The sequence below is a fragment of the Theropithecus gelada genome, chromosome 1, assembly GCF_003255815.1.
Source record: "Theropithecus gelada isolate Dixy chromosome 1, Tgel_1.0, whole genome shotgun sequence".
NCBI lineage: Eukaryota > Metazoa > Chordata > Mammalia > Primates > Cercopithecidae > Theropithecus > Theropithecus gelada.
Window position 1 is genome coordinate 72,563,383 of NC_037668.1, and position 23,044 is coordinate 72,586,426.

At 46.1% G+C, this 23,044-nt stretch overlaps 1 protein-coding gene across 2 annotated transcripts in view; it reads left to right on the top strand.

Moving 5' to 3' along the window:
• ARMH1 (armadillo-like helical domain containing 1) overlaps positions 1-23,044 on the top strand; it is a 53,611-nt gene that overhangs the window by 4,372 nt on the left and 26,195 nt on the right. Inside the window, exons 2-5 of one of the 2 annotated variants that reach the window (XM_025380681.1) lie at positions 7,937-8,200; positions 13,248-13,475; positions 21,355-21,423; positions 22,320-22,486. In XM_025380681.1, the coding sequence (XP_025236466.1) occupies positions 13,270-13,475; positions 21,355-21,423; positions 22,320-22,486 (442 nt within the window). In that variant the 5' untranslated portion in view covers positions 7,937-8,200; positions 13,248-13,269. The remainder of the gene's footprint in view (positions 1-7,936; positions 8,201-13,247; positions 13,476-21,354; positions 21,424-22,319; positions 22,487-23,044) is intronic. The other variant, XM_025380673.1, reaches the window with a different exon arrangement.

A 23,044-nucleotide genomic window follows, 5' to 3' on the forward strand; every position in this document is an offset into this window, starting at 1 on the left:
ATTGAAGTGCATATGCCCCTGGGAGAGAAGTAAGGACACCTTGTTTGGAAGTTTGAGGAGATAATGTTTCTCTCTCCCTGTCTCTGAATGGAGAACTAAGAGTGAGGAGTCAGGGATGGGAGCCCAAGGGGAAGGCCTGTCTCATTCTGCATGTGAAACCTACAGGAATAGGAGACAGTGACTCGCTTGTTGTCTCCAAGGCCATTTGGGGACAGTGAGCCAAGCTGGCAACCCATGCCTTGGAGGCCTCTTGCGTTCAGAAGGTGTCTTTTGATTTCAGGGGGTTGGGGAAGCCCTCTGGGAAATTTTATTTAGAAACAAGACCTATTGACCTCTTGATTTTTAATACCTCCCCTTCGCTTGTTGCTAAGGACCTTTGGCTTAGCGTGAGAGCTGGGGCTTTTGAGATTGTGTGATTTTAGTTTCCTTGCATGAAGAAGAACCATTTGGCCACTATAGAAATGATTTATGGATGAGTCCAGATTTATTAATCACCTCTGAAGATGGAGAGGAAATTAAAAACAAAGAGTCCAGTCTGGGCTGAAGACAAAGTAGGTCTGTCATCCTTGCAGAAGACGTTGCCAAGGTTAGAAGGCCACGAACAAACCAATTTGGACCGAGGTTCCTAATCTGGATTTTTAATTTTGCGTGCTTGATTTTTCGCACCATTTTCTCTCCGAGGTAAAATAATGACTATTTTAATTGGCTGCCACTTACAGAGAGATCCCAATAAGCATGATGGCATACATATATTTTTCTCTGGCATTCCATGTGTGCTCCAGTTCTTATGACCAAGCTGGTGAAGCTGACTTTTACTGCATGCTGCATGCCATGATCAGTTGACTATAAATTAAATCCTCTTTTCCAAAAGCCATTTTCCATTAGTGCTAATTTGTTTGCTTCTCATTTCCACTGATCATTAGAGTCTCTGGTTGTGAGCACCAAATTGGAAATAATTTCTTTGACATTTCAAAAAAATTTCTCCCCTCCTTGAATGCCATTTGGCTGCAGCTAAATAACATTATGGTTTGCAGAAGAACAGTTCACTCCAATTACAATTTAACTGACCATTCATGGCACTGAATCCCTGTCCTTAGTGTCCAAAGATGACACCGCTGCTGACACTGCTATTTCCTGTCATAGCTGTAAAACACCTCATAGACTTTGCACTGGCCTTCTTGGATGGAGATTCTGCCACTCCGCACGTGGCAGCTTTGGGAAGTTGGTAGTTTTATGGACCTGCATATCATGGACATTCAGATCTAACCATCTCAACAGGAGCTGGCTGATTTCTTCACACATTCACTCAGTGAGCCTTTATTCAACATCTATTTTGTGCCAAGCATTATGCCAGGCCCTAAGGACACAGAGACAGGGAAGACCAACTCCTGCCCTTGAGGAACTCACACTCTAGTGGGAAGGATGGGTAAGTTTTACAGCATAGTAGAGGAAGAGGTGGCATGGATGGGACCAGAACTGCAAACCCCAAAGGAACCTGGCCATTCCGATGGCAGAGCTACACTGAGATGCAGAGGGCCCTGGAAGGGCCTGGGGAGTTGAGAGTGCAAGGTTGTTGTAATGTGGAAGTGACTAGAGATGAAGTTAGACTGGGCCCAAGTTTGTTTGTTTGTTTGTTGTTTTGAGACAGAGTCTCACTCTGTCACCCAGGCTGGAGGTCAATGGCACGGTCTCGGCTCACTGCAACCTTAGCCTCCCAGGTTCAAGTGATTGTCGTGCCTCAGCCTCCCGAGTAGCTGGGACTATAGGTGCATGCCACCACACCTGGCTCATTTTCGTATTTTTAGTAGAGATGGGGTTTCTTTTTTTTTTTTTTTTTTTTTTTGAGACGGGGTCTTGCTCTGTCACCCAGGCTGGAGTGCAGTGGCCGGATCTCAGCTCACTGCAAGCTCCGCCTCCCGGGTTCACGCCATTCTCCTGCCTCAGCCTCCCGAGTAGCTGGGACTACAGGCGCCCGCCACATCGCCCGGCTAGTTTTTTGTATTTTTTAGTAGAGACGGGGTTTCACCGGGTTAGCCAGGATGGTCTCGATCTCCTGACCTTGTGATCCGCCCGTCTCGGCCTCCCAAAGTGCTGGGATTACAGGCTTGAGCCACCGCGCCCGGCCAAGATGGGGTTTCACTATGTTGGCCAGGCTGGTCTTGAACTCCTGACCTCATGATCCACCCACTTCAGCCTCCTAAAGTGCTGGGATTATCGGCGTGAGCCACAGCACCCAGCTGGGGCCAAGTTTTGAATGGCCCTGAGTGTCATATTGAGTTTAGACTTTATCTAGTAGGCCACAGTGAGCTAATGGAGAAATTTGGGAGTGAAGCAAGTAGGAAGGGTAGAAGCTTAAGGAAAAAGTAGTTAGGGGATGGCTTTGTATATTTATTTGGGTTGGTGGGAATTGAGCAAGTGTTTAAGAAGAATCAGGGAAGATGGGAAGATTGAAGATGGGGCAGAATCTAGCGCGCACGCAGAGGGTGGGTGCTGATATGATGACGTTAAGAGGAGAGGGTTGTGCTTGTTGGCCCCTATATTCTCTGTGAAGTTGGAAGCAAAGTTATCCAGGCATCCTCCTTGATTCCTCCCGTCTTTCATCTGCCACAGCCAGTCAGTCACCAGGTCCTGTTTGTTCAAACTGTGTGACGTTTCTACTTCTCTCCAACCCTAATATCATCAGCATCTTTGGCAAGGCCGTAGGAATGACTTCCTAACTGGTGCCCCCCTCCAGCTTGCCCCCTTCCGATCCCCTTTCTACACTACAGTCAAGATATTTGTAAAACAAGGCCGGGCGCGGTGGCTCAAGCCTGTAATCCCAGCACTTTGGGAGGCCGAGACGGGCGGATCACGAGGTCAGGAGATCGAGACCATCCTGGCTAACACGGTGAAACCCCGTCTCTATTAAGAAATACAAAAAAACTAGCCGGGCGAGGTGGCGGGCGCCTGTAGTCCCAGCTACTCGGGAGGCTGAGGCCGGAGAATGGCGTGAACCTGGGAGGCGGAGCTTGCAGTGAGCTGAGATCCGGCCACTGCACTCCAGCCTGGGTAACAGAGCAAGACTCCGTCTCAAAAAAAAAAAAAAAAAAAAAAAAAAAAGATATTTGTAAAACAAAGTCTTTTCTTGTCCCTCTCGCTTTAACCCTTCAGGACCTGTTCATTGCCCTCAGGGTGGAGTGTGAACCTTGCAGCCAGCATATGAGGCCCTTCGTTCTCTGGCCTCTGCCTGATTTTCCAGCCTCACCTCCTGCTGCTTCCATCTTCACACTGTGCTCCAGCTCTTCTGAGCAATCTCAATAATAAAAATAAGAGCTAAGTTTTACTGAGGGTTTTCGACACGTTAGATAGTTTATTGACCCTTATGAAACATTACTACCTCTTCACAATTAAGGAAACCGAAACCTAAAGAGGTTAACTAATTTGCCTAAGGTCACATAGCCAGGAAGTGGAAGATCATCCAAAACCACAGTCTGTGTTCCTAACCACTGTCTCTACTGCCTCCCACTTGCAATTCTTTATGTCCTACACTCCCACCTCTGAGCCATTGCAGATTTGATTCCCTCTACCTAAAAGACACTTTCCTCACCTCTTCCATAGCTGCAGATTGCTTTTCAGCCTGGATGACATCTCCTCTGGAAAGCCCTTCACTGCAGCCAGCACCCAAACCAAAGCCAGGTTAGGTGTCCCTCTCTCTCATTCTAGCATGTCTTGTACCTACTCCATCACAGCACTTGCCACGCTATTGGAATTGAAATCACCTCTTTACAAGGCTCTATGCCACCCTCAAACTGTACTTGCGGGCAGGGACTGTGTCTTTTTTACATTTATCCCCAAAGGCCTAGGATAAGGCGTGGGACATACTTGTCACTATTTGTTGAAGTTAGTGAGGTTGGAGGTGGGGCAGAGGGATTCCTAGTCATGTCTGAATGTCTTAATGAGGCAACTTACTGAGGACTTTCAATATTTTGTGACAATATAATATGACACCGGAGACTCAAATAATGCAGGGAGGTAGCAGCCAGAGACTTAGGCAAACCAAAAGAAGATGCCATGATAAAGAGGTGTCAAGCAAGAAAGCATTTTGAGTAAGAGGAATGGTCAATGATATTAGCTGTTGCAGTAAGAGGGACAAATGAGCAAAGTACTAAGACATCCTCACTGAACTGGGCAATTCAGAGGTTACCGGAGACGTTGGCTAACGTGATGGAAGGGAGGTGGCAGGGTAGAAGCCCAGCTGTGATGGGTTGAGGAGAGAATGGTCAGTGGGGAAACAGAAAAGAGTATGAACACTGTTTTTCAGAAGCTTTGCTGTGAAGTCAGAAAACCAGAGAGATGATGAAGAGAATGTGAGGTTGAGGTTTTTGTCTTCGTTTTTGCTTATTTTTGTTTAAAGATAGGCAAAACTTAGGCCAGGCACAGTGGGTGGTTCACTCCTATAATCCCAGAATCCCAGCACTTTGGGAGGCCAGGGTGGGAGGATTGCTTGAGGCTAGAGGTTCCAAACCAGCCTGGGCAACATAGTGAGGCTCCGTTTCTTTTTTCTTTTCTTTTTTTTTTTTTTTGAGACGGAGTCTCGCTCTATTGCCCAGGCTGGAGTGCAGTGGCGTAATCTTGGCTCACTGCAAGCTCCACCTCTTGGGTTCACGCCATTCTCCCGCCTCAGCCTCCTGAGTAGCTGAGACTACAGGCGTCTGCCACCACACCCGGCTAATTTTGTATTTTTTAGTAGAGATGGGGTTTCACCATGTTAGCCAAGATGGTCTCAATCTCCTAACCTCGTGATCCAACTGCCTCGGCCTCCCAAAGTGCTGGAATTACAGGCGTGAGCCACTGTTCCTGGCCGTGAGGCTCCGTTTCTAAAAAATTTTTTTAAGTTAGCCAGGCATGGTGGTGTACACCCTTAGTCCTAGCTACTCAGGAGGCTGAGGCAGGAGGATCGCTTGAGCCCAGTAGTTCAAGACTGCACTGAGCTATGATGGTGCTGTGCACTCCAGCCTGGGTGACAGAGTGAGCCCCTATCTCGAATAAATACATTGATAAATAATAATAAAGACAGGTAAAAATCAAGGCTAACAAGAAAAATGCCTAAATAGAGGGGTTGAGGATACAAGGGAGGTAGGAGTAATGAGTAGAATGAGGGCCCTGAGGAGGCAGGGTGGATGGATGCAGAGCTCTGGTAGATGGCTAGAGGAGAGGAGAAGGATGGGTGTGAATAGAGATGAAGAAAGAACAGGAGTATGATGGCATTCTTACCTAATGGCCTGTAACTTTCTTTGTTAAACCCAAAAGTAGGTCGTCTGAGAATAGATGGAAGAGGTGGGAAGGTAAGGAGCTTGGAATTGTAGACTCCATAGGAGGGATGGTGCTAGCCAGTCACAGATTTGGGGTGTGGGTCTTGGGTATGAAAGCTGCATTGGCTGGAGGTGAAAGCTGGAGGTCGCTGGAGTCTGCATTCCATGTCTGTCCTCTGTGCGCCAACAGAACCTGGGATATATCCCATCAAAGAGCTCTCCGCTGTTCGTTAAAATCACCTTTTTGCTTGTCTCTCTGCCCTGCCAGTCTGTAAGCACCCTAGGGCAAGGTCTATGTTTTTCACATTAGCCAATCCCAAGCCCAGTGCTTGGCTCAGAGTTGGCACCTGGGAATCTGTTTAATTAATTAATGTGCAGAGCTAAGGAAATTAAAGTGTGCATTCTGAGCACAGTGTGTTGGATGTCAGTTTAAATAACACTTATTGAGTGCCCGTGATTTGCCAGAGACCATGCTAGCCACCCAAATTACAAAGATGGAGCACATTGATGTTGAAATTGCCTAGTGGCTCTTGAGTAAACAGGAAGGCTTGCATGTCGAAGTCATTGATCAGCACTGAGGCAAGGTAGAAAGGGAAAGACAGATGGCCTGACCTCAGAGGAGGAGGAAGGGTTCAGGAACGGTACTAGGGATTTAGAGAATGGTGTTTGTGGTGTAGGATAGTGGGCAGCCCCCTTCCCGATTTAGAAGCAGCAGCATGGGTTGAGGCAAGGGGTGGGGTGGGGTGTCAGGTTTCACTTGGGGCCGAATTTAGATGGAAATTCTTTGGCCTGAAATGTTTGAAATTGTATCCTCGGGTAGTAAGGAACCATTGAAGAGTTTGAAGCAGGGTAATCTGTCAGATTTGTACTTTTAAAAATCTCACATCAAAGCCTGGCCTGGTGCCTCACACCTGTAATCCCAATACTTTGGGAGGCTGAGGCAGGAGGATTGCTTGAGCCCAGGAGTTTGATACCAGCCTGGGCAACAAAGCAAGACCCCACCACTACAAAAAATAAACAAATATAAAAATTAGGTGGGCATGGTGGCATGCACCTGTAGTCCCAGCTACTCAGGAGGCTGAAGTGGGAGGATCACTCGAGCCCAGGAGGTTGAGGCTGCAGTGAGTTATGATCATGCCACTGCATTCCAGCCTGTATGACAGAGCAAGGCCCTGTCTCAAAAAAAATAAAATAAAAATAAAAAAACTCACATCACCGTGGAGTTTAGGCTGGGGCAAGCCTGAAGACCAGTAGGAGGCTGTTGCAGTAATCCATATGAGGAACAACGGTGTGAAACTAAAATAGTGGCAGTGGAGGTGAAGATAGATAGACTGATCTCAGGGAGATTTAGGACATATAGTTGGCAGGAGCTGGCAACAGTTCAGATGAGGGCAAGGGAGAGGAATAAGTCAAAGACAACTTTTGGCTGGCTAGGAGGGTGGTGACCCAAGCACTGAAATAGGACCAACACAGGGCAAGGGGCAGGTGTGAGTTGATGAGCTCAGTTTGGGACCTATTGACTTGAGGAGCCTGTGACACATACCAGTGAAGAGTCTGCCAGTCACTTAAGTACATAAAGAGATCTGGAACTCAGTTGGGAGGCCCAGACTGAGGAGACGAATTTGAGAGTCGTGTGCCTATAGATGTAATTTGAAGTGATGGGGTGAATGAGGTCATCCAGGGATTACAAAGCATGAGAAGAGAACTGAGAATGGGAAAACGACCTGCAAAGGCAGTATCCTGCAAAGGCAACTGAGGATTCAGAGAGTGTGGAGTAGAACCAGGGGAGACTGGGGTTAGGGAAAGAGTTCTGAGAAGAGTCAGAGTCATTCACAATCCATCAGAGACCGAGCACGGTGGGACGGTGAGCTAACCACTAAATTTGACAAGAGATTATTGGTGACACCTTGGAGCACAGAGGAGAACAGGATCCATGCCCTTGGCTTAGTGGGGGAAACCCTGGACTTTGGAGTTATATACAGATCCCATTCCTATCCCTATTTAGCTTTGAGACCTTCAATAAATGAGCAAACCCTTCTAACCCTTAGTTTCTTCATCTGAAAATTGTGGATAATGATGACCTCATGAGGATCTTAAGAGGATTAAAACAAAGAATATAGGCCAGGTGTGGTGACTCACACCTGTAATTCCAGCAGTTTGGGAGGCCAAGGTGGGAAGATAGCTTGAGGCCAGGAGTTTGAGATCAGCCTAGGCAACACAGAGAGACCCTATCTCTATAAACAAAAACAACCACAGAGAGAGAGAGAGAGAGAGAAAGAGAGAGAGTATGGTGTATGGATAGCTCTTAATCAATACTCAAAAAATGTCAGTTTCTTCTCCCTGCCTTCATTCCTTCTCCCTTCACCAGGAAAAACAGCTAACATCCCTTTTTCCTTAGCAGTCAACAAGCTTACATACAAAATTTATCCCAGCAACTGACTCTTGAAATTGACACATTTTGCTCTTTTTTCCATTGTTTTCATCTTATTAATTATTTTTTAAAATGGTAGTTAATGGGTCTTTTTTTTTTTACCCTCATCAAGCTTACTATTAAAGAAAAGTTGAGGTAAATAATACATGGCTGGAGGCTCTTAACTAAATATACTTAATGTCTTTTATCTCCCCCTACTTCTCAAAAACCTCAGTGACATAACCCCGCTGAAGAAATATAAAAAGGCATTCAGTCACAAAAGTTCACAGAAGGAGGCAACAGGAGATGAAAGAATTCAACAAATATTTGGAAGGTAGAAGGCAGGCGCAGGGAGGTTAACCGACTTGAAGCAGAGGAAATTGCAAGCAAGTGCCAAAAAGAGGAGCTTACCAACAAGAAACCAGCCAATTCAGCCAGTTTGAGCTCTAAGAGGCTTAATGATTGAAAGCACAAATTACCACCGAAAGTCAGAAATGAGGTATGGAGCCCAACCTAGGGGAATTCACTGACCTCTGTGTGCAGAGCACTTCGCCCGCACTCCAGAGCCTCAACCGCCAAGAAAGAAATGACTCTCAACTCTCTTGCTGCATGAAGAGGAAGGAAGTTGGGCTCTGTAGGCCTCCTTGCACAGGGACCTCAGGCAGAGTTTGAAGGGCAGGAATGAGACATCGAGTGGAAAACTGATCAGCAGAGGGAAGGTCTGCACACAGCATTGCGTGAGCCCTTCCCCCACCTGACTCCCAACATGCCATGGCAAGGTGTCTGTCATAGCACCCCTACTCTCTCACCCTCCCTGGGAAAGTAGGAAGGTCTTCTCCAGAGACCCTGATATCTCTATGAGGGGGTTAAAAAAAAACCCTCCACTGGCTGATGTTTATGAATTCCCCAGTGAGAAGACTAGTTGCCTAATAAATATCCAAACACTGAAGGATACAGTGATTTAAAGAGCCCACCAAGGGCTTACTATAGTAAATGAAAAAAGACCTTCACCAAAGCATATCATCATACAACTTCAGAAAGATTTCAAAATCATCAGGAGTGAAAAAAAATAGACAAAGGCACAGGAATCAGAATGACTTCACATTTCTCATCAGCAACAGCAACTGCGGAGGGTGAACCTGAGGGAGGCTTTTATTTATTTATTTATGTATTTATTTTGAGACACAGTCTTGCTCTGTTGCCCAGGCTGGGGTGCAGTGGTGGGATCACAGATCACTATAGCCCCAACATCCTGGTCTCATTCGATCCTCCCACCTCAGCCACCTTAGCCTCCCAAGTAGCTGAAAGTACAAGTGTGTGCCATTGTACCAGGCTAATTTGGGGGTGGAGGGATGGAGGTCTCACTGTGTTGCCCAGGCTGGTCGCAAACTCCTGGGCTCAAGTGATCCTCCTGCCTCAGCCTCCCAACATACTGGAATTATAGACATGAGCCACCACATCTGGCTAGATAGCTTTTCTTTTCTTTTTTTTTTTTTTTGAGACAGAGTCTCACTCTGTCACCAGGCTAGAGTGCCAGAGAGTGCAGTGGCACAATCTGGCTCACTGCAACTTCCACTTCCCGGGTTCAAGGGATTCTCCTGCCTCAGCCTCCCAAGTAGCTGGGACTACAGTTGCGTGACACCACGCCTGGCTAATTTTTGTATTTTTAGTAGAGATGGGGTTTCACCATGTTGGCCAGGATGGTCTCAATCTCTTGACCTCATGATCTGCCCGCCTCAGCCTCCCCAAGTGCTGGGATTACAGGCGTGAGCCACCGCACCCAGACCAGATAGCTTATTTCTAATACGGAGTTATATACCCAGCCAATCCAACATGTGGTCAAAAACGGTATTTTTAGACCTTCCAGGACAAAACAAGGGAGTACACAAAGAAGGAAGAAGATGTGAGAGCCAGGAAATGGGCATCCATCGAAAAACTCGGCAAAAGGAAATCCCGACATTTACATACCAGCCTTAGTGAGCAACTAGTCTAAACTATAGTAGAAAGAGATCTGTGGGACAGAGGTTTCCAGGAAAAGATGGAATTAATCAGTTACGAATTGAACATTTGGAAGAATTATCACTACATATTTGGAACATTTGGAAGAAAATAGCCCTTGGTACTTCAAACCAAACAATAGAAAAAACAAAATGACAATTATTAACTCCAGATAAAACCAAACTGTAAGAAAAAAATGTAATAGTAGTTTGCTACTTGAGTGAAGAGTTTATTTACTTGATCAATCATGTTAATATGCCGGGCGCGGCAGCTCACACCTGTAATCCCAGCACTTTGGGAGACCGAGGCAGGCAGATCACTTGAGCTCAGGATTTTGAGACCAGCCTGGCCAGCACAGCAAAATCCCATCTCTACTAAAAATACAAAAATTAGCCAGGCGTGGTGACACATGCCTGTAATCCCAGCTACTCAGGAGTCTGAGGCAGGAGCATCGCAGGAACCTGGGAGGCAGAGCCTGCAGTGAGCCGAGATCATACCACTGCACTCCAGCCTAGGTGACAGAGTGAGACTGCATCTCATAAAATAGTAATAATAATAATGTAAACACTATTGATTTAACTGTAAAGTATGGCAGATTATGTTAGAGGATAGAAAGAGAAAAAATGGGAGTTAGAGTGGAGCTAATCAAACTGATTCCTCTGCTGGGCAAGGTGGCATGCACCTGTAGCCCCAGCTACTCAGGAGGCTGAGGCAGGAGGACTGCTTGAGGCCAGAAGTTTGAGGCTGCATGCAGTATGCTATGATCATACCTGTGAATAGCCATCGCACTCCAGGCTGGGCAACATAGTGAGATCCCATCTCAGAAAAAAAAAAAAATGAAGACCTAATTCCTCAACTGCCAGAACGATAAATACATAAATATTACCTAAGGTTGATACATCGAATGATAGCAGTGTATTAGTTTGCTAGAGCTGCCATAACAAAGTGTTATAGACTAGATAACTTAAATGACAGAAATTCATCATCTCACAGTTCTGGAGGCCAGAAAGCTGAGATCAAGTTGTCACAGGGTTGATTTTCTCTGAGGCCTCTTCCCTTGGCTTGCAGATGGCCATCTTTTCCCTGTGTCTTCACCTGGTTTTCTCTCTGTGTGTCTGTATCCTAATCACCGCTTATAAGGACACCAGTCATATTGGATAAGGGCCCACCCTAATGACATAGTTTAAGCCTAATTTCGTCTTTAAATACCATAGCTGCAGTTACAACCACATCCTGAGGTACTGGTGGTTAGGACTTCAACATAGGAATTTAGGGAAAACACAGTTCAGCCCATAACAAGTAGTATAAGCTCGTTATTTGGAAATACAAGGGTAAACAGCAGAAGAAATAGCCAAAAGAGTTTAAAGTGGCCTCTGTGAGGAGAGACTGGAGGGCAGCAAAGGGTGAGGCAGGTGCTATTACTATTTGATTTTTTCAAAATAGCAAGTGGCGGAGCTGAGCCTTGAACCCAGTCTGACTCCACATCTCATGTTCTTCCACTCTCTCCCAAGCGTAGGAGCTCCTCCAGGGCCCTGCAGTGCCGTATTCATCTCTGCGTCTCCCATGGTACCTTACACAGAGCCATATGACGGGCCTTCAGCACATACATAAGATTTACAGCTGCATCACAGTGACTTTTAAAGCTGCCATTTGTTGATGCTTCTTTTCCTGTCTTCAAAGAAGATAGGGGAGACTGAGGTCCAAGGAAACATGGAGGAGCCGTAATGTGGAGTGCCCTGCTTAGAGTTCCCTGCCTTTGGTGTCCTGGAATCGCTGGGTGCATCTCTAATAGCACATTGAGTTTTGATACTAGAAAGGGTCCATTTAAGGCAGGGTCGGGGCACAGGATGCTTTCCTGCCTGATAAAGCTAGTGGTGGTGTCTCAACCCCACCTCCCTGGGGTCTAGAACAGATATTCACCCCATTTTCTTGGTGTCAGTTTGGCCGTTGAAGGCAGCCAGAGCTCCCTAAGTTATTCACAGACTTAGGACTGCAATGGCATTCACAGTGATTGATGCATGATCCCATGAGGGGCTTTGTTCATTTTTGTGTTTAGGTTGGTCTGCAGTCATTCACCTGGTTCTTAAGTCCAGCTAGATTTCGTGGTTGTCTCCATCCCAGAGGCTGCGTGGACGCCCTTCTGGAAGCACACATCCCATGTCCTCTGGGGAGCAGTAGAGGTTGGTGTGTATGTATGTCTGTCTCCGCATGCCTCAGATTATTGCTTCCTAATAAAATTCTGATAGCTGGGCCCCATCAATATCTCAAATACATGTGAGCAAACGTTAATTTAGAATCAATTTTAGGATGTTTCAGACTGTAAAGTCCTTTTAACTAGATCTCTGGCGAAGATGTAGAAGCACTTTATGGGACTGTAAATTTCATGTTGAACAGTCTTCGTGAAATACACATCTCTCCTACACACAAGCTGTTCTCTCCATATCAATCATGGCCCCTGCAAGTAATGTTTCACAAATATTCTGTAAATCACAGAAAACCCCATGATAATGTGAAATATGACTTTCACTTGTCTGTTAGACAAAAGAATCGCACATGCCTCTCTCCCATCAGCACTAACATTTGTTATGGATAATAACACTTTCAATCACAACTATTTTTGGAAAACGGGGTTATCTTAAACCTTCCTTCCCCCACTGAAAACACTCTCCCAAGGACACAGACTCCTACAAACCACAGCCCATTAATCCAACTATGGAATGGGAACTTTTTCTTCCCACTAACTTTTTTTTAAGTTGTTTTTAAGAGTTAGTGTAAAAGCCCGAGGTACAAGGTTAAGGAGCACTTTAACTTAGGTGATTGGCGTAAGAGGGAGGCCATGTCCCTCAAGACCTCAAGCCTCTGACCCTGTATGAAGTAAGCCACAAGAGAGGCCCAGATTTTGTTTTTTGGGGGTTTTGTTTTGTTTTGTTTTTTGTTTTTTGGGTTTTTTTAAACACAGTCTCACTCTGTCGCCCAGGCTGGAGTGCAGTGGTGCGATCTCGGCTCACTGCAACCTGCCCCCCAGGTTCAAGAGATTTCGCCTGCTTCAGCCTCCCAAGTAGCTGGGATTACAGGTGCCCGCCACCACGCCCGGCTAATTTTTTGTATTTTTAGTAGAGACGAGCTTTCGCCATGTTGGCCAGGCTGATCTCAAACTCCTGACCTCAGGTGATCCGCCCTCCTGGGCCTTCCAAAGTGCTGGAATTATAGGCATGAATCACCACGCCCAGCCTTAGCAAGCACTTTTATCTCAGCTGGATGCTGTGGTCTTTTAGTTGCTGGCATCAGTAGAGAAGCCAAAGAGCTAAAATTTTAGTTCTTAAAGAGCAGACATTTAGCACACTGATATTCTTAATCCCATTAAGAATCTCCAGCTAGAGCCTCCCTGTTCAAGCAGCAGATGACCAGTCCTAGAGTATATTTTGCATATAACTACACCCATGTGCATGATAGAGCCACACCCTGCCTTCAGTTGATTGCTAGAAAAATAATGGAGTTGCATGATTCTAAACATTCTGGTAACCTCTCTGTTTTCCCTCCCTCTGTAGCCAACTTCAGGACTGATTGATCATGACTTCTATAAAGGAACAGGCAGCAATTAGCAGGCTCTTAAGTTTTTTACAGGAGTGGGACAATGCTGGGAAAGTCGCAAGGAGTCACATCCTTGACAAATTTATTGAAACCAACCAAGGCAAGACTGCCCCTGAACTGGAGCAGGAGTTTTCCCAGGGAGCCAGTTTGTTCCTGGTACGCTTGACCACCTCGCTTAGAATCACGTATCCTTTGCCGAACAGAAAAAAAAAAAAAAATTAGGATTAGGCTCACGCCTGTAATCCAAGCACTTTGGGAGACTGAGGTGGGCAGATCACAAGGTTGGGAGTTCAAGACCAGCCTAACCAACATGGTGAAACCCTGTCTCTGCTAAAAATACAAAAATTAGTTGGGCATGGTGGCAGGTGCCTGTAATCCCAGCTACTCAAGAGGCTGAGGCAGGAGAATCACTTGAACCCAGGAGGCAGAGGTCGCAGTGAGCCGAGATCACGCCACTGCCCTCCAGCCTGGGTGACAGAGTAAGACTCTGTCTCAAAAAAAAAAAAAAAAAAAATTAGGCAACCTTCAAAAATGAAAAGGAGAGGAGATTGTCAAAGGAGTTTTCTCTTGATTCTAGTATTTTAGAACAGGACATCTGGTGTTAAAAAAAGGTGATTAAAAAAATCCTTAGAGTCAAGAACTCTGTCAGCTTCCTGTCTTCCCAACCTATGATTGTATCTTCTTTCTCCCCCCTAACCTCTTTTGCTACCATCAGAGTTGCAGTAGGTATACCTTCTGTCTAGGGCTAATCCTCTATTTGTACTGCACTTGAACCCCTTCCTATCTCCTTATTCTTTCTCTCCTATAGCTTTCACCTTTGCCTCATAACCAGCATTTTTTTAGCATTTATATATGCTGAAATATCTTCTACTTTAAAAAGTAAAATTGAATCCCTGTTTCAAATCTATATTCCACTTCTGCCCTTCATGGTGAAGCTTCTTTTTTTGTTTGTTTGTTTGTTTGTTTGTTTGTTTGAAACAGAGTCTCTCTCTGTGGCCCAGGCTAGAGTGCAATGGCTCAATCTCAGCTCACCACAACCTCTGCCTCCCCGGTTCAAGCAATTCTCCTGCCTCAGCCTCCCGAGTAGCTGAGACTACAGCCATGTACCACCACACCTGGCTAATTTTTGTATTTTTAGTAGAGACAGGGTTTCACCATGTTTGCCAGGCTGGTCTCAAACTCCTGACCTCAAAGCGCTGGGAGTACAGGCATGAGCCACCGTACCCAATGAAGCTTCTTGAAAAGATTGCTGAGGGGCCGGGCGCAGTGACTCACGCCTGTAACCCCAACACTTTGCAAGGCGGAGGTGGGCGATCACCTGATGTCAGGAGTTTGAGACCAGCGTGGCCAACATGGGAAACCCTGTCTCTACTACAAATACAAAACTTAGCAGGGCATGGTGGCACACGCCTGTAATCCCAGCTACCCAGGAGGCTGAGGCAGGAGAATCATTTGAACCTGGGAGGCAGAGTTTGCAGTGAGCCAAGATCACGCCATTGCACTCCAGCGTGGGCCACAGAGACAGATCCTATCTCAAAACATTTTTTAAAAATTACAAAAATAAAGGTTGTTGAGTCTCTCTGTCTCCACTTCCTCTCCTCCCTTTTCTCCACTCACTGCCATCTGACTTCCGTGCCTCTCACTCTACTGATGCAGGTCTTGCTAACATTACCCACGTTTTTCCAGTTGCAAAACCCAGGGACTGCATCCTCAGTCCTTTTATGTGACCTCTCAGTGGCATTTGTCAGTCAACCTTTCCCACTTCTCAAAACACTCCTGGTTTCTGTGATACCGATTATCTTGGTTTCTATGCATTTCCCGCCCTTCTTCAGCCACCCCTTAAATGCTGTTCCTTGGGATTCCATTGTCATCCCTCTTCTGTACTCACTCTCAGATTCTCCCTGAGGGACTAGCTCACTGTCAAGATTCAACACCACTCTTGTATGAGGGCTTTCAAATAAGTATCCCTGCCCAAATTTCTCTCTTGAATCAGAGTTCCATACCTATATATCCAACTATTCCATACCCATACATCCATCTTCACTCATATGCCACAAGATGAGTGTCACATATCTGGCTTAGTAAACTAGGGGAATAGAGTGCCATTATGTGGAAGAGAACATAAGAAGAGGAGTAAGTTTGAGGGTAGATAAGCTTGCTTTGGGACATGTTGAGTTTGAGATGTCTGTGCTCAGGATCCCTGGAGGCAGGTCAAGGCTAGAGACAGATCTGGTCACCATCAAGGTGATACTTCAAGTTATAGGTAGATTTGAGGATATTCCTGCTCTGTGTGCCCATGGCACTCTACGGATTTATCTCAGACCCTTTTATTGTATATTTCTCTCCTTGCCTGAACCCTCTCGCCTTCTCTAAACCCCCTCCTTGACCCATGCACAGTGGCTTACACCTATAATCCCAGCTACTTGGGAGGCTGAGGAGGGAGGATCACTTGGGCCTTGGAGTTTGAAGCTGCAGTAAGCTATGATCACACCACTGTGCTCCATCCTGGGCAACAGAGCAAGACCTCGTCTCTATAAAAATAAATAAATAGGCCAGGCGCGGTGGCTCATGCCTGTAATCCCAGCACTTTGGGAGGCTGAGTCGGGCGGATCACGAGGTCAGGAGATTGAGACCATCCCGGCTAACATGGTGAAACCCCGTCTCTACTAAAAAACACAAAAAATTAGCCAGGTGTGGTGGCGGGCGCCTGTAGTCCCAGCTACTCGGGAGGCTGAGGCAGGAGAATGGCGTGAACCCAGTAGGTGGAGCTTGCAGTGAGCCGAGATCGCACCACTGCACTCCAGCCTGGGCAACAGAGCAAGACTCCGTCTCAAAAATAATAATAAATAAATAAATAAACCCCCTCCTTATTTGACCAACTCCTGCTCTATTATTCAGGTCTCAATTTAAACATTGCTTTCTCAGGAAGCCCATTTCTGAGTCCTAGGCTAGCTTAGGTTCCCTTCTTATATATGTTCATAGACTTCCTCTGTCTTAATAATCATAACATTTTATTGTTATTACCTGCTTAATACCACTCTTTTCCCCCACTGGATTTTAAGATCTCTGTGGGCAAGAATCACATCTTTTCTACTTATGCCTATATTTCCAACATGTAGCACGACACCTGGCACCTGTTTACTGAGTAGAGGAACGAATGACCCAGCGTCTGCAGCTGGGCAGAATTAAAGGTGTAAGTAAACACCGCTCTCTTTCTTACATTTAAGTTAGCGATAAAATTATTTTTCAGACTCAGACCTATAACACAGGCCAAAGGGAATAACCATGGAATACATCTGTAGGTTTACCCAAATGTTCTTACTCTATTTTTATTTTTATTTTTTTGAGACAGGGTCTTGCTCTGTTACCCAGGCTGGAGTACAGCAGCGCAATCTCAGCTCACTGCAGCCCCAAATTCCTGGAGACTCAAAGGATCCTCTCACCTCAGCCTCCCAAGCAGCTAGGACTATAGGCATGCACCACCACACCCAGCTAATTTTTCTGGTTCCTTTTTTTTTTTTTTTTTTTTTTGAGACAGAGTCGCCCAGGCTAGAGTGCAGTGGCCAGATCTTGGCTCACTGCAAGCTCCACCTCCCGAGTTTAGGCCATTCTCCTGCCTCAGCCTCCCAAGTAGCTGGGACTACAGACGCCTGCCACCTCACCCGGCTAGTTTTTTTGTATTTTTTTTTTAGTAGAGACCGGGTTTCACCGTCTCAAGACAGGATGGTCTTGATCTCCTGACCTCGTTATCCGCCCGTCTCGGCCTCCCAAAGTGCTGGGATTACAGGCTTGAGCCACCGCGCCCGGCCAATTTTTCTGTTTTTAAAATTTTTGTAGACATGGGGTCTTGCTATGTTGCCCAAGCTGGTCTCAAACTCCTGGCCTCGTGATCTTCCCACTTCAGCCTCCCAAAGTGCTGGGACTATAGGTGTGAGCCATCATACCTAGTCTGTTCTCAGATATTATTGTGCATAAAAGAGGTTTAAAATGCAGATTACCAGTTACCTATCCACCCGCACCCCCAAGGTTCTGCTTTAGTAGATTGAGGGTGGAACCCCGGACCCTTATTTCTAACAAGTACTCTGTGTGGCTCGAGTGCCAGTGGTCCACGGGTTATGCTTTGAGAAACATTGCTGCCTATAACCTGGCTCCTGTCCCCACAACCCATGACACTACCCTAACCAAGGCCCTAGCTTTGTTGCCAAGACTTTTTTTCCTTCCTTGTCTTACTGGACAATATTTTCCATTTGGCCACAGGATGAAATGACTAGGGGTTGTACAGGGTGGGATGAGGAAGGCAAGGTCACACAGGGTGAGACAAGTAAGGCAGGGTCGTACAGGTGCAGGGTCAGATCCTGTCTGTTTAACACTGTGATGTCTTATTCATCTCATCATGGATTTGTTGTTGTTTGAGACAGAGTCTCACTCTCACTCTGTCACCCAGGCTGGAGCACAGTGGTGCCATCACAGCTCACTGCAACCTCAACCTCCCGGGCTCAAGCCATCCTCCCACCTCAACCTCCCAAGTGGCTGGGACTACAGGCATGCACCACCACACCCCCAACTAATTTTATTATTTTTTGTAGAGACAGGATCTTGCTGTTGCTGTTTCCCAGGCTGGTCTCAAACTCCTGTGCTCAAGCAACCCTCCCACCTTGACCTCTCAAAGTGCTGGGATTATAAGTGTGAGCTACCATGTCTGGCCCATCATGGACTTCTTAATATTAATTTGATTATTTTAAATAGCGCATTGAAATATTATTTGATAACTGAATTTTTTGGTGCCCCTTTAAATTTCAGACCCCAGGCAAGTGTCTCCCTCACCTCACCCTAGTCCTGGCCTTGCTTGACCACTGCCTCCTCTCCAGCTGTCCTCTCTTCTACCTTCTCCCGCTATTTCTCAGTTGCTATTGCAGGATCTCTCCCACCCCAATCCCCCACTGAAATGTCAGTGTGTCTGAGCATTCTGTGTTTTTCTTACTTGGTCATTGCACTTATTACATTAGGCATTACATCATTCTTCTTCATTTCTCAAGTGCCAATCATAGTGCCTAACATTTAGTGGGTACTCAGTCAGTGCTTACTAAATGAATGAACCATGCTTTTACTAAACAGTTGTAGAATCAGTGTTCTACACCTAGAATTATTCATAATTCCCTAACCTTTTGCAACGTTGTCATACAACAGAAAAAATAGACTGCCTGAGGTGATAACAGTGTTTTGAATTAATAAACCGACTTCTCCTACTGAGCCCTCCAGTTACGGTGGATTTTGGAGGAAAACAAGTCAATATAATAGCATCATAGCATCATTATTTTTTGCAAAATTGACTACCACAAAGTCCCATATAAGCCTAAACCCTTTTTCCAACCTTGAACTTTCAGAATCGATCAGTAAAACTAAGGATTTGCATATTAAATGATAAAATTAGTTACCATTTATTGAGTCTTTTTTTGTTTTTTTTGTTTGTTTGTTTGTTTTTTTTGAGACAAAACCTCACTCTGTTGCCCAGGCTGGAGTGCAGTGGCACAATCTCGGCTCACTGCAACCTCCACCTCCCGGGTTCAAGCGATTCTCCTTCCTCAGCCTCCCGAGTAGCTGGGATTACAGGCATGCCCCACCATGCCCAGCTGATTTTTATATTTTTAGTAGAGATGGGGTTTCACCATGTGGTCCAGGCTGGTCTTGAACTCCTGACCTCAAGTGATTCACCCTCCTCAGTGCTGGGATCCCAAAGTGCTGGGATTACAGGCACGAGCCACTGGGCCCAGCCTATTGAGTCTTCTTATGTTCTAGGCACTGAGATTATATACTGTGCAAATACTATCTCATTTGGGCCTAACGCCCAGCCTAATAAGTGATTGGTATTATTCTATTTTATAGATAAGAAAGATGAGCCTTGAAAAGGTTGAGTAATTTACTAGCAAATGGTAGAGATAAGGTTAGAACCGGGTGTCTGTCCGAAAGCCTATACGCCATCGCGTCTCCTACTCAGTGAACCATGCAGACCACAGCTCCACCTGCGACACCACACTGGGAGTTCATCTGCAAAGCCCCCTCCATCCATTTGTCTACAAGCCAGAAAGCCTAACAGTAACAGTTAGAATCGGAGTCAGATTGTCTAGGTTCAAATCCCGGTTCCAGCAGTTCACTGTGGGACCTTGTACAAGTTATTGACCTGAGATTGTTACCTCATGTCAGTAAGTAAATGGAAATGCTAATAGCACCCACTGGAGGGCCATGGTGAGGATTATATGAGACAATGCAAGCAAAGCAGTTAGCACAGTGCCCTGCACACAATAGGAGCTGGTACTTGTTAGCTACTGCTGACCTTGTGGCCCCAACATTGCTCCTTCATCCCCTGTTCTCTAGATCCAGGACTCAAACAATGTGTTCTGGAACCAATTCCTGGAAATAGTAGACCAGAAATATGTACAGTGAGTGACTATGAAAACAAGACTAGCTGGGTGTGGTGGCTCACGCCAGTAATCTCAGTACTTATGGGAGGCAGAGACAGGAGGATTGCTTGAGCCCAGGAGTTCAAAACCAGCCTGGGCAACATAGCAAAACTCCATTCTCCACAAAAAGGAAGAAAAAAACAAACAAAAAATAAAGCTGGCATGCTGGCTCACGCCTGTAATCCCAACACTTTGGAAGGCTGAAGCAGGAGGATTGCTTGAATCCAGGAGTTTGAAACCAGTCTGGGCAACATAGTGAGACCCGTGTCTCTACAAAAAATACAGAAAAAAAATAGCTGGGCATGGTGGCACGTACCTGTAGTCCCAGCTACTCAGGAGATTGAGACAGGAGGACTGCTTGGGCCCAGGAGTTCAAGGCTACAGTGAGCCGTGATTGCACCACTGTGCTCCAGCCTGGGCAACAGAGTGAGACCCTCTCTCAAAAAAAAAAAAAAAGAAAAGAAAAGAGTAGCCCAGGACAGAGGAAACAGAAGGTGAAAAAAACAAAAGTTTGTCAGCCTAGCCTGAAGAAAAAGGGGAAAATGCACTGAGGCAGGAACGGGGCAGAGGTTGAGGGAGCAGGGTGGGGACAATGTAGGAATAAAAAGACCACCACGTGGGCTGATGCCTGGCCCCAGCTATGGCGGCAACAGGCAGGGGAGCCTGGCTCCAGAGCAAACACTATTTTTGCAGTAAAGAGCCTTTCCTAATGAGCCAATCTGTCTCTACTTCTATTGGCATCCTGGGAACCAGGGTGCAGCAGAGATAATTTGCTTCACACACCCCCCGCCCAAACAAAGCACCATTACCTCCAACCCATTACATTAGCCTTTATCAGCCTTGGAAGCTCTCAGTCATCCTCCATGAGCTGCAATAATTTCAGCTAATTTCTTAAGTGTTCTAAGAGCCTCTGATGTGTTATGAGCCTAGTAATTGTTGACTGGTTCCTTTTCTGTTGTGGCTTGATTTCATACCTTGTATCCGAGCTGATGCGTGCTTTGGGTACTTGATTATAATGAGGCTTTTTGCAAAGACTCACATTAAAAAATAACATTAAATACTGAGGTTGGTTTAAATCAGAGTTTAATTTTTCCACCATCTCCTATTATTCTTATTAGGAAGCCAATTCTTCATAAGGATAGTGACCTCCAGTGTAAAACTTTGAACAAGTACAAAAATTGAGAATTAATGATGAAGCTGGTTCTTTTTAGGGAAATCTAAGAATGAGGCACAAAGTCATGAACTATGCTGAGACCAAGGCTGCAACAGGCACGGCTTAGAGAGGTTTGGGATATTGACTCCCAGCCTTCTCCAGGGGTCCTTAATTCATCAGAGCCTCCTTGTTCCCTAGAGAGCCTGTAAGAGCCAAGGTGGCTGAACGGCCGCAGAGGAGCTTCCTGGAGAACAGTGAACAGCCAGCACCCCCTTCCCCCGCATCCTGTGTGTATTGCCACTTCCCCTTCAGCCGGTAGCCCCTCTCAGGGTAAAGGGGCACAGTTCAGCTACTTGGCCACCCTGAACCCTGGGTGGTACCAGAAATTAGGCACAGACTCTGGCTTCTGTGTGAAAAACCACCCTGAAAGTCACTCTTTAACGTGTCATACAGCTATGTCACTGACTCATGTTTAGAAAAGCTTCTCAGGTCCATTGGCATCTTCTTATCAGCTGTAAGCAGGTGAGTTCTGTTCTAGCGTGATTCTGGGGGTCTCAGTGGCATTTCAGGCTCACGATGTCCTTGGCATTCACACCACCCAGAGCCACAGATTCCTGTTAGCAGTGGGTTCCTCGTAGCTCTCGGGATGGGCCCAGAGGTAATGTCCACCGGGCTCCTGCTCTAGTTGCTCCCCCATCCCGTGCTCTCCAGTGGCGCTTCACTAGACAGCACTCTCTTGGTTGTCAACTGCAGAAAACCACCTCATATTGGACTTAGAAAAAGAAAAATTATTGGCTCACTTAACTGGAAAAGCCCAGAGGGTAGAAATATATATTTCAGCCCTGACTAGATCCAGGCCTCAAACAATGTCATCAGTACTTGGCCTCCCTCTCTGTCTTTTTCCCCATTTCTGTGTCTTCTCCTCTGTGTTCATAGACCTGTGTGTGCCGTGGTCCTCAGGAGCTCCAGACACACCAAAAACAGAGCAGATCCTTTTCACAGCTTCCCAAGAGAGTCCTAGGCTTTGAGCCTCATTGGATCAATTTAGGTCCCATGCCCAGCCGCAAACCAACTTCTACAGTCAGAAGGGTGACATACCCTGTCACCTCCTCACCCCACCAAAACTGCATGGCCCATGAGAGGCAGAGGGGTGATTCCCCAAGTGACAGTTGAGGTGGTATTACAAGAAGAAGGAGAAGAGATGCTGGAATGGCAAAACCAAAAACTGTCCCTAGTATAGAATTCCAGCATTTCCTGCTGGAAGGAAGAATTTCCACACTCTTGTGTCACTTGACCTATGGACATTTCCTGGATAGGAGGGCAAAGTATGTGAAAGGGGACCTTGGGATCTCTTTGAAAGCTCAGTGCAAAGGAACTTGACAAGAGTCTTATTTCTACTTTTCTATCCCTCTGGACAGTAATCGGTACCTTATAGAATTTCTTGAGGTTGGAGGTGTCCTGACACTCTTGGAAATACTTGGGCTGGAGAAGATCAAGGAGGAGGCCAAGAAGGAATCCGTCAAACTACTTCAGGTTATTGCAAACTCTGGCAGGACGTACAAGGAGCTCATTTGTGAAAGCTATGGTGGGTACTGTGTATGACAAGATGTGTCTCCCTAGGGACCTCAATGAAATGGTGGCAGAACCCACCACTGCTATAGGAAAAACACATCATAGAACTGGTTGAACAGGAAGCTTTTTGTGCTCTTGTTCATGTCACCACTAGAAAACCCAGATTTATGATTCTCCTGATTCATCATTTGGTCACATTTTTCAGTAGTGGTTTTAGAAATACTTCTCCTTTTTAAATATATCCTGTTTCAGGCATCCATTCAAAGATTTATTGAGCTGTGGCCCAATATCTTTTGTGAAATTGAGTTATGAGGCCGGGCCCGGTGGCTCACACCTGTAATCCTAGCACTTTGGGACACCGAGGGGGGAAGATCATCTGAGGTCGGGAGTTTGAGACCAGCCTGACCAACATAGAGAAACCCCGTCTCTACTAAAAATACAAAAAAATTAGCCAGGTGCGGTGGCGGGGGCCTGTAATCCCAGCTACTTGGGAGGCTGAGGCAGGAGAATTGCTTGAACCCAGGAGGCGGAGGTTGCAGTGAGTTAAGATCTCACCATTGCACTCCAGCCT